The following is a 12,694-nucleotide window of genomic DNA, read 5'->3' on the forward strand; positions in this document are numbered from 1 at the left end:
AAGCCCGGTCTAGGTAGGGTTAACCCGTCTGCAATATCCTTCGCAATCGCCAGCTTTGTCTTGCACGAAAAAAAACAAACTGTCTGCTGTCAAGAAGTTCGTGTGACAAAGTGCGCCTGTAAAAACAGCGAACACTGCAATATGTATACAAGATTAAGGACTATCTACATTACTCTGGAACAGACCTAAACCAACCGTGTCCATTACAACCTGACCTAAAGGTCATGCGGAACCACACACATAAAAACGGACACACATTCACGTCCCATATATACACACTAAAAACATACCAAAACAATTTTTCATGGAGGTTGATATCGGAATTATGGAAACAGGGGACGCCAAAAACTATGATCTACTGCTACGCGAGTAAAGTCCTGTCACTGCATGTTTTATTGTTGCTTTTGCTTTGGTTTAAACCCATGCTCAACGGCCGGTAGGGAATAGAATGAAGGTTTTTAATATTATCATCTTAATCACATGCACTTAAAAAGAATTAAAGGGACACTAAAATTGAAATATTTTATTTAAAATATTTGTGTAGGTATAGTTTACTTCGACTTTTCAGCATATGTGCAATTAATCCATTGTTGGTACTCTAACTACCTAAATGAGGAGCACTCAGTTTGTGGTGCCACCACAAAATACCAGAATGTAAACAAACATTACTGACAGTGCTGTCTTTAGCTTTAAAACACCTTCTTTGGAGTGATACTTTTGCTCCTACGCTTCTCCACACTTGAGTAAAGCTAAATTAAATTACTTTCTAAATTTTCTCACAAAATTAACGTTTAGTACCGTTCCTAATGCCAATTTTAACTGGGTAATGTCTTCCATCTTACCTTGAGGTACAGTTTGGGTAATGCCGGTGCGTCGTAACGGTCTGCCGTCCTCATCCAATGCCCAAACCTGATTGGTGGAGGAACTGACACTGATTTGTTTGATTCTGACGTCACTGATCCAAAGCCAATTAGGCTCGAGTACGTCTGGGACTGATGGTTCTACATTTGGTGTAAAAACGACAAGAGATCGTCAGGTCATAGTGTTTATGTGTTTCTGATTGCCCTTAGAACCTTTTTTACAGTGAACAAAAATCAATATTGTCCAGCCAGAATTGTGTATTCGTGCAGGCACAGAAAATTTTTCTCTTTGACTTTGTGTATAGCTGTTTTTTTTCACACACAAAAAAAAACTTTTATACAAAAATATATGGCGTTTACAAAAAAATATCCTTATGTATATCCTGCAAGGGTTGTCACATTTTAAATCGCTTTTCAAGTCCATCGAGGTTAGTTAACACTGACTTAATTTTATGGATAATATCCACTAAAGACCCGCAAGCTAGTGCGCGCGGGCGAATTCAGGCCTTAACCCTCAACAGTACACCTTCCCGGACTGATTAATCTGTACACCTGGGGTCCGCGCGGACCCCAGAGCAGTTTTTTGCTAATTTTTAGAATTTATCAACATGCTACCAGCTCAATTGTTTTGCAAACTGATGTGGGAACCTCTGTGTCCACATTACAAACAAATATTATACATTTTGAACTTTTTCTATTTTTTGGTGAAGAAAAGAAGACAAGAAGAAATACCCGATTTTTAAACCCATTTCAGACTGAAAGGGGCTTTTGAGGCCCAACTTTGACCTCAGATAGCGGCTAAACGGCTTGCGCTAGAAGTATCAAATTTGGAGACCTTTCCTAAAATGTCTCTGGAAAAAAGTTCATATTAGTTTAATACTAGTAAGTTGATGTTTTTTTGTGTTGCCATGGCAACGGGTTTCTAGCAGGATTTTTTTTTAAATAGGAGTAATTTTGGTTTAAACATAAAAATTTTCTGAGTTTTATATTAAATTACACTTCTTTTCCAACATTAATAACATCTTACATAATCATATATAAGTTAAATCATTTAATATGCATAGAATATGCTAATTTGATGACGTCATTGGTCAAAATCCAATATGGCGGACTATATTATTAGCTCTGACGTCATATGACGTCATAATTACACCAAAGTTATTAAAATTTAATTCTATTACTACACCATTCTCTGAAAACTTGGTAGACATACGATGAGTGCATAAAAACATATAAAAACGGAAATAAGGTAATGTATAAGAACGCCAGTGTATCCATTATGATCGAAAGCCGGCTGGGGTCCGCGCGGACCCCAAAAGAAAATCAGATATAATTTTTTTTATAAATGGTAGAAACGGAGTTTTCTGCACTGTATTGAGAGACAACTTTGTGGGTGACAATTACCTAAAATTTCAGAAAAAAATCTTTAGAAACAAAAAAGATACTACAGAATATATAGTGCTGGGGTCCGCGCGGACCCCAGGTGTACTGTTTAGGGTTAAAAATGTTGCTCAACTACAGGAATACAAAGCTGGTTTTGTAGATTTGCGGTTGTACATGGATACTTTTGATTTGATTAATTGAAATTGCAACAATGCAATACACGCGGAACAGAGGCAGCTGTTGCTGGTGTTGTGTCCCACACATAGAAACAAATACAGTCAATATTCATAGTGAAGAAATTCGTGTAAAAACGAATGCATCCTCTACTGCTTTCTTAGCATAGCAGCTTTGTCCAAAACTTTTATATGGGTTATAAAATCTAAACTATATACGTGAATATAATTGTATAATCTTATTTGTTTAGTTATATCTGAATAGTTTTGTATATCTTATAAATTGTATTTGTATGTATACGTAACGGTTATATTCTCTCCCAGGGTTGACAGTAATGATCTATGACTACTTGGGTAACCATGTTGTTATGCGAACTAATAAATAAATCTTAAAAAAAATCTAACTTACCTGATCGATCTTTTACCGCCTCATACCGGGCCGAAAACCGCGCCCTGCGGATCACAAAGTCCGTCATGAAGATGACAAAAAGACTGTTTCCTGTCGAGATGCGGGGCATGGGGAGACATGTGCCACACATCGCCACAAGCGTGGAGAACTCAGGGTCGTGAACAACCACCTGGTCTCCATAGCAGGACTGCGTTTCATCCACGTCAAATTCCGTGAACATGAGCTTGACGTGCCGGTGTGCTGAGACGGTGATGTTCCATTGTTGATACACGGTGTTGCTGTAGGGGGAACTTGGGTAGTTCATAGAGGAAAACGTGCCAGTATCGCCTGACAGGTGGTTGATCCGCTGATACCTCTTACGATCTGTAAAACGCATATGATATCGGGTGTGTATTAGTTTAATATCCATAGACTGCTGGACCTCACGTATCGTGTTGATAACACATGTATGTAAGTCCACAGCAAGTCAATTTTATGTATGACATCCTATGCAGACTCCAAATCTAAAGCATTAGGGTGAAAAAAAAGGCGGGTCAAAAAACAATATTCTTACATTGTCAAAGTTTGACATCATAAACCTTAGTTTGTTGATTATTTACTGGTTTAAATGATACCTATTTTTTTGCTAGGTTTACTGCTAACTACATGTTTTACAGTATCCCTTTTTCACTAAAACAAGTATGAAAAATAAACATTTTCATTAATTGTACGCCTATTCAATGGGAACATCACTTGTGCACAGCCACCATCACATATAAAAGGAAATAAAACACATTATTGCATCAAAGTAAAAGACATAACATTAAATCAGAGCCTTGTCAATCCTTATTACCTTTTAAAGCCAACTTAAATGAAAGAGTAAAAAAATGATGAAACATCATGGACATACCGTCTGTTGACTTGTCCTGTACGTGATAATGAATCTTAAACCCTTCCGTTGCGACATGCCCGTCACTATGGAAGTGGAGCCCGACGGTGGACGCCATAGACACGTACTCTGTCGGTCCTTGAAAACCGCAGAATAATTGGTAGAAGCCTAGAACAACGTAAAATACAAAGACGGTCAGTTACAACCAAAGAGACTTCTGAATCCATAGCATTTATCACTGCATCTACATCCAGGCACCACAACATTCCCTTAACAGAGACGGGGGACGGCACAGACTTCTACAATGTAACGATACCGACCCACTGCTTACCTGCACCTGTATCTGCATAACGTGACGTGAGGGAAGCAGTGGATTGCTCAATCCTTGACAAATAATATAAATCCATTGTGTTGGAAATTGAAGTTTACGATACAGATACGATATGATGTATCCCGGTGTTTTTAAAAATAAGTCCAGGAGGTTATGTGTTACACTCACTCTCTCACTCACTTACTCACTCACTCACTTTCTCACTCATTTACTCACTCACTCACTCACTCACTCACTCACTCACTCACGCACTCATCACTCACTCACTCACTCACTCACTCACTCACTTAGTAAGTACTAACTAACTTACTAACTTACTCACTCCTCTTCTGAACCTAGTGGTTCTTGATGCGACGGAAATGGTTGATTTTCTACCTTGCCCTACCTGCAGCTGCATCCATGGCTATGTTCAGAGTTTTGTGTTACATGTAGGCACAATTTACATGGGGATGGTAGATTGTAGATATCGTGGCGCATGTACAGTTCTGATATTTGCTAGGAAGGTTATTATTGGGACAAAATAGGTCAAGGTAGATATTGGTTATTCTAGCGTTTTTTTTTTGTACGACCCTGCAGCGTGAACAGGATATTGCATGTTGTGTGCATACAATATTTGGTAGGTAGTTTGGGGTTGGGATAACGAACTTCAAGGTTAATATAGATTAACGATCTTGTACGGCATTCCAGAGCTGTGCATGGGTGTGAAACTGGTACTCGTATTTCCACAAAATTTTTATATTAGAAAAATATACAACGATACTACACATTGTATAACACACGGCAAAACAAAAAACTGTATTATAAAAGACTCCAGAAAGAATAGTGTAAATTAGCACACTAATAAAAACCCTAAACAAAGAATCAAACAACCAAACAAACAAACAAACAGACAGACAGACAAGAAAGTTTAACACTATAATTTCATAACTTACTTATGTATGGTATGTCCTGTACGCTGAACCAGTCATGTCGACATCTTGGTTCATACTGGATGTTAAATTCCACAAACTCCAACACCACGACCTTTCCTGGGTCCACCGATATCATCCAGCTGAGGAGTAGCATTAAATAATATCAGTATTAAAAATATTTACGCTATGAACCTCTATTAGTTAGTTTTAGTTTATCATATCTCGACATTTTCTTTATTCTTTGTTTTTTTCTTTATTTGTCTCTATTACGATGCCCTTTAGCCCAAACGCCAAATCTTTCAAGGTTCACACAAAAATAAAAATAAAAAACATATATACAACAGATAACATCAAAACATTTATCACAAAAAATATATTCTTTTAAGATGATGTTGTGATCGCATTTGTTTAGTGCTAGCATCAATTTTCCCTCCAGTCAAATAAATTCTAAAAGACATTTAGTACGATTTTCATCGATTATTACTCCGTAAGGTGGTCATTGGCCTCTGGCGGAGTATTGCAATCAGTTGTGTCTGATCCCTTTGTTGGGTTGGTATGCAAATTAGCATGTAGTTTGCTATCATACGCAAGGTTATTAATTATGCATGTTTGTTTTGACCCTACCTAGACCGGGCTTTTTTGGGCATGGGGAGACTTATTTGACCCCCCCCCCCTCAGAGCTCGTGAACGGTATACGTATGACCACCAAATTTTCAGAGGATGGTATACTAGTGTGAAATTTATCATCTCTTCAATTTTTATGTCGTTTTGACGTATTATGACGTCATTCTGACGTCATTAATGTGATTTTATTGGCGAAAACAATGTTATCCCTGAAAACTAAATGTTATTCAACGTAACTGTACCAAAAGTGTTTATGATAGAATATTAGGGTGTACACCGCACAAAATCCCTAGTTTCCGTGTGAGAAATTGCCGCACACTTTCCCGGATATTTTAGGTTTCCGGTAGAACCCGGGGGTTTCCGACCTGCACACGAAACGTGTCCAGTCCCGTACATGTCCTGTACACTCCCGGAAATGAACCACTTTTTGTGTGCAGGTCGTGTACTGGACGTTATATGCCCGAACACGATCCCTGTACATCCCCGTACACGGCAGGAAATGGCCGTGCACCGCTCCGTGCGTTGCTGGAAAATGCATAATTTAGCGGCAATTATCACCTAATTATTCTCCACACGGCAGCGGAAATTCGCCGTGTACGGGTCGGACATGCCGGTACTACACCCCCCCCCCCGGCCAAAACCCGCCCCGCTCTCGGGACCGGTTGCTCCCGTTCCCGGGACCCGTTGCTCCCATTCCCGGGGCCCTGCTGTTCCCGTTCTCGGGACCCCACTGCACCCACTTCGGGGACCCCCCTTCCGCTCCCGGGGCTTCGCTGCCCGGCTCCCGAGAATCGCTTCCCCCGCCCCCGGGACACATTTCGATGTTTTAGGAACACATTTCATTCATAAAAAAAAAGAATACATGTTTATACTTCATTCATCGTTTTATTGGTATAAACAGGATCGCCATTTACAGACTGACAAAAATAACGCTCTATGTATAGTGTATACACGTTATGCACTATGCTAACACTATACAATAATGTAACCTGGTACTTTACAAAAATGTGTAGCCGAAACATAGAAACAATAGCTTTTTCCCGAACTAGCCTTCCAGGGACTAGACTTTTAAAATCGTTGGACCCGGTGTAAACTCAGAAATTACTAGTAATTAACAGATTTCTCTAACTTTAAAAAGTAAACTAACATCACATCTCATCACAGTCACCTCCAAATAGAAGTCCATTTTAGCAAAAAATGTCAAAAAGTAACTAATACTGACATATCATCAGGTTAAAAGAGGAAAATAGCCCTCAGATCATGAAAGTGAATGGCGCTTACACAAACAGTCAAAAGACTAAATTTTCAATAAACAAAGAAGGCCTCAAACAAAGTTCTTCAAAATACATGTACGTGTAGCAAAAACATAATGGCAGACCTAACATGAAGTTAAATGAGGCTTGGCAGAAAACAATATCACGTCATTACAAAAAAAGATCATTTGCTCAGAAATTAATTACATGAACACGTATTCAATTTACAATGTCGTTAAAGACAAGCTGTCGGTTTCGTAAAGTTTGCGTTGTCGCCTCTACAAAATGAGGCTTAGTTGTAGATTTTAGGCCAGGAGGTATGCCCCCCCTTGCTTCAGGGGACCATAGCGAAACGTTTTCATCCTGGAAGGACAAACTGCCCCCTATCTGTCTGCGGGATGGCGTGGTGTTGGTGTCGGTGTGATCGCAGTCAGGCCGGAGCGGCGTGCTGGGCGCGGGGTGCACCCTGGGCGGGAGTGCAGCGGGGCCGGCCTGGGTCGTCGGAGCCTGCCGGGCGCTTTAACACAGCACCCTCGCCTTTAGATCTGAGCCTGGGTGTGCAGTCTGCCTGTTTGCCTCCAGCCTGGCCTGCAGGACATGGAAAAACGAAAATCTAAGTCAAAAGTCGAAGGCATTTCTGAATTTCATTTGAAGTTACGTGTACATGTACTAGACGTTTTATAAACAAGCCTGGCAAAGATGCGGACGTCTGTATGGACACATTTCGAGGAGAAGTCATTTTATCATTTTTAACGAATGTTTTTAACGTCAGACAGCAACAATTTTGTCCAGATGAAAAGGCTCCATTCATCAAGCATCAACGTCTACTTGTTTCTTTTCATTGTAATCATGGGAACAATACAAACACAACATTTCCCTCGGTAATGAAACAATTCAAATTTTCAAGAGCCTTGTCGGCTTTCGTATGCAAAGATATACATTTGCATAGACTCACCCTCTTCTGTGTGACTGCAGTCGCTTTTCTTTCTTTCTTTTCTGAGCTCTCCGACAGCCTGGGGATAAAGTTTCTTCAAATCGTCTCAAAGTATCCCAAATCCGCGCCTGAAAAAAAATACATATGTTCTGAGCAACATACAAACTATATCGATGTACTTCTAAGTAGAAATAATAAACTATGTTATTAATCAGTAAAAAAATAGTGTGCACTTCCTGCCAAAATAAATATTTCTGCCGTAGGCACAACTTAGCCAAGGTTTTTAAACAACATGTTTAAGATATATGTAACGATAGTGCCGTATATATAATAGTATCCTTGTTTTAGCTTACCCTTCCTCCTGTCGGTTTCCTGGTTCGTTGCGGTGTTGTCGGCAAATTGTAGTAGAGTCATTTCTTCCGTTGCGAAAACGAAGTAACAGAACGGAATGTTTGACGCCATTTTAGTTCAGGAACATACTGGTAATCTTTGCAAGCCGAGACAAACGTGTTTTGAAAAAGCAAACCGTCGTTGTGACAAAGCAAGATTCAAACGACCCACCAAAACAAAGCATCGCGTCTCTTATTGGCTGGTCCCGGCGAGAGCGAGATAGGATTGGTCGTCAGTCATATAATCACGTGATCGCGTTCAATTCTACAACGATCTTGTTATAGGTTTTAAGTTAAGGGGCAGTCTGAACACTTAGATGATAGGATGTTTCTGATTGTGTGAATGTATTTATTTCAAGGCAGACAAATGATCTTCATAATTCTAATTCGTCATGATTACATGGCTTTATTCGTTCTAGAATTACACAACTTGTCGCTCACTGAGTGAAATAAAACCGCACTTTAACTCCAACATAACCTTACTCTTTGTAAATGTATCCAAAATCCACAATTAATGTCATGAGGGTTGACTTGTTTTGCTGGATTTCAGTATTTTACCAGGCGTGGGGACGCTGTGAGTTCGTTCTCCCTTTGTTTACACAAAGGCTATTCACATAAATGGACACCATGTCAGACACATCACAATACACATCGACCGAACTACGTAACAATGTAAAGCTTGCATATTATTACCCATACATGTACCTAAAATCATAACAAACTGATCAGGTCACGTTAGTTCAAACCCCTTTAGTCAAGCGTTTGATTACATCATGGTAATGAACCTCACGGATAAACTATTATTTCCAAAATAAAAAATTCAGATTTAGACCGGAGTGTAGATTTAGGTCATTTTACCTCCATGTTTTGACCGAGTAGGTTATATAACCCCAGCGTCGCCCTACGCTCAAATGTGCTTTGTCGTATGGACGACATCACGATAAATCAAGCCAAGGACGCATAGGTTCAATTTTCAAATGTTGTATTAACAATCCTTGATCATTCTATATCTAATTTGCTTAGATTAAAGTACTGGCAACTTTGGTTCAATTAATTATCACCTGAAACATGAATACACGCAGTACCTAATTACCCCTTATTGTTAGCCGCTCCCCAACACACGCCAAGTGTGCGGGGCGTAAATTTCCGTGCACATGCACGGCGAGCACGAATCCGGGAGTGTAAGGAAATATCCGGGGCCGTACATGCGGAGCCCGGAAATCCATGGACGCGACCAGGACACGGCGAATTTCACGGGCGTGTGCGGGACTGGAAACTCTTGGAAACGTGGTTTTTCATACAGTGGTACTAAGTCTTATGTTGCCCACAGCAACACTGGTGACGTCAGAAAATGACGTCATGCATATTTAAGATATCCGCCATCTTGGATCATCAATCTTGAATTTTCAAAAATACTTTTTTTCATGATAAAGCCTAAAATACATTTTAAACATACTAAAGACCTTCATTAAATTTTAAACCTTTTTTGGAAAAAGAAATGGAAGTATTCATGAAAATTTAATGAAAAAAAAACTGTATATACTTGTTCTAATGATATGGTTCGCCATCTTGGATTTTGGCCTATGGCGTTATCAAATTAGCATAGATTATGCATATTTAATGATAAAATTAGCATAAATTTATATGGGATGTTATTAATATTAGAAACCATGAGTAATTTAACATAAAACTCATAAAATTCTATTGTTGAAACAAAAAGTACTAAATTTAGCAAAAAAATGCCTGTCAGAAACCCGTTGCCATGGCAAGACAAAAAATTATTATCTTATTGCAATGATAGAGAATTGTTGCCAACAATATTCTGGGAAAAGTCACCAAGTTTTGCCGTCCTAGGGCTAGCCATTCAGACGCTAGGTGACATCAAAGTTGGCGCGGACACTTTTACCCCCCCCCCCCGTCTAGGTAGGGATAACTGTTTTCATAGGCCATATGATAAAAACAATGATATATTGATGGACTTTTCTAATTGGACATTGAAATCGTTTGCTAATAGGGCCTTTTCCAAGCAGATGATGGGTTATGTGTTGTTTTAACTTCCCTTAGTTCAATTTGTACGGTCTGATTGCACCTTGGTCAAATTGTGAACTCCAAGCAGATGTTAGGCTCAGGTTTCTACACTGTCTGTAACTAAAACAAAGAGGCTCTGGCCTTGCTCTAGGCTTGTGTAGTCCACGGTAGTTAGCGACAATACGGAGCCGGTGGTAACTCTGGAGGACGGCACTCAGGCTACCAAAGCTCCACGACTCAAGAACTCAGTACACACGTACAGTACCGATTTATAAATTTATCAAATAAGCCAGCATGTGCCAGCTTGTCAAATACGTCGCAAATTCACAACACCTGCTACAATTAAGTATATATATATTTTTTTTTACCTGGATTGTTTTTTTTTTCGCCCGCGCGCACTAGTTTGGAGGACTTTAGATGATGTCTCCATAACATTAAGTCGGTGTTGCCTTATGAGAAAATACTGTAAGTAGAGAATGGATTTTGTTTAGGGGGGGGGGGTCTTTAAGTAACGAGTACCATTTCCATCTATACGATTTAAACAGTCCTCGGTCTGATGCAATGGGTCTAGCCGGGCGGGCAACTCTACTGTCACCGTACATAAAAAGGGGGGGCTTCCGCTGGTAAGGTTACTAGAATACAAGAAATAACAGCTAGATAAAAAACGCTCCATTGTCAAGAGATGCCAACCTACAAGAATTATAAAATATGAATTAAACTGACTGACTGACTCGCTTACCCAATCACTCACTCACTTACTCACTCTCTAATTACTCCCTCCCCCTCTCTTCCCCCTCTCCCTCACTCACTCTCTCAATTGCTTACTTACACACTCACTCAATCCTTCACTAACTCACTCTCTTGCACAGTACTAGTAACCGCATGCTGTAGGGAAAGTCTATCTGTTCGTAAGAAATCTTAAAACGCTTCTTATTAATGCCATATTTGCATATCCAATGATCATGTAAAACGACAATCTGACACATATTCTAAACCGTAAACACTCCAAACATATATCCATAAGCGAAAGGTATTAACAAATAACTTTATGTAAAAATACGTCACACCAAAATGAGCTAATTATTCGTGTTTTCGTGTTAAAGTAGGACGGTTTCTATCGAACTTCACGTTCATACGCTGAAGTTTTAGATCCTGCATACGTAGTATATGTGAAATTGCCATCATAATTAGTAAAGGAAAGAAATTACACAATGAAGGACATAAAATTACACAGATATATATGTATAGTAAAAAAAAATATTTGAAATCATTTGGAACTGAAAACATAGTGGGTACGACATAAAATCCCCATGCTGTTTTGTACAAAAGTATGAAGGATTGAAATTTGGCTACCCTAACCCTACACGTAAGACCTAAATTTTGCGATAAACGTATAGCGGCCCCATAAGTAGGTTGGATTTTGAGGGAGACTACAGAATTTACTTTGTGGTGACATATAATTGTTTTTGGTCTCTTTTGATCCACCTCCGCAGAGCTTACCTAATCTCAGTGTCTCAAAGCAAGCGGAGATTACAAATACCTTTAAAGGCACTCTATGTAGTTTTTTGCGCAAAAATTTGGAATATTCTGATTATACTAAATTTAAGTGTTATTAACAGTTACTATCACTTTTCAACACATTTGTGTCATTATTTCACATTTTTTACGTATATTTTGTCCGTTCAAACAGTCCTTGTTGGGTACCCGGTGCCACCGGTTTGCTCAGATCAACAACAACAACATACAGGGGTTGCCCCCCCCCCTGGGGTGGCTAATTGACCCGGCATGCCAGGCTTGATTGACAGGGGCACATGTGACAAGATATAGCATCCTTAGAAAAACACTCATATCTTTCACATGAGGTCTGGTGGAATATAATTATCAACTTGGAGTATTTTGTTGGGCACGAATAAACTGTGGTCATTATCCCTTCAAAAGAGATAAAAATCTGGTAAACGGTTAGGTATTTCAGAAACTGGTAAGCTATCAACTGACACCCCACTGGGATGTAGGTCAAACCACTAGCAGTGGACAATACAATGTACCATATGTGCGGTTTGGCCAGAGGTTGTATAGAAGATCATTCACAGTTTTCTAAGCTTCTAAGGAGCAAGGATGTTGTATTTTTTGTTGAGGAGTATGATTTTGGAATACTAAAGGGTTAAGTCAATGTACTATGTAAAGAAAAGAATGAAAAATATACTTTTTGTATTGTCAAAAAACTACATAGAGTGCCTTTAAGAGACCCTACATGTGTTACATACACGTAAGGTATAATTCACCTGTCTACGAGAAGTAATTTTGATTCAGTTTACTGGCCTGGCACATTAGAGTGTGGTATAAAAATAAAGTGCGCGCGCGCGCGCGCGCGTGTGTGTGTGTGTCCGTGTGCGTGTTTGCGTTTGTGTTTATGTGTGCGTGTAAATAGAAGGGGTGGTAGAAAGAATGTGTGTGTAACTCTCATTGTCACTCTCTCTTACTACACACACACACACACACTAACACACAGAGGGAGAGAGACAGAAGACACA

The 12,694-nt window shown here is 39.5% G+C and overlaps 1 protein-coding gene across 1 annotated transcript in view; it reads right to left on the bottom strand.

The window, feature by feature from the left end:
- Nucleotides 1–12,694, bottom strand: part of LOC109468248 — a 59,400-nt gene that overhangs the window by 25,353 nt on the left and 21,353 nt on the right. Inside the window, 3 exon segments of the mRNA XM_019766505.1 lie at nt 843–1,001; nt 2,826–3,188; nt 4,957–5,075. Of these exon segments, the coding sequence (XP_019622064.1) occupies nt 843–1,001; nt 2,826–3,188; nt 4,957–5,075 (641 nt within the window).

This window comes from Branchiostoma belcheri, unplaced genomic scaffold (assembly GCF_001625305.1).
Source record: "Branchiostoma belcheri isolate BF01 breed outbred unplaced genomic scaffold, Haploidv18h27 scaffold197, whole genome shotgun sequence".
Lineage (NCBI taxonomy): Eukaryota > Metazoa > Chordata > Leptocardii > Amphioxiformes > Branchiostomatidae > Branchiostoma > Branchiostoma belcheri.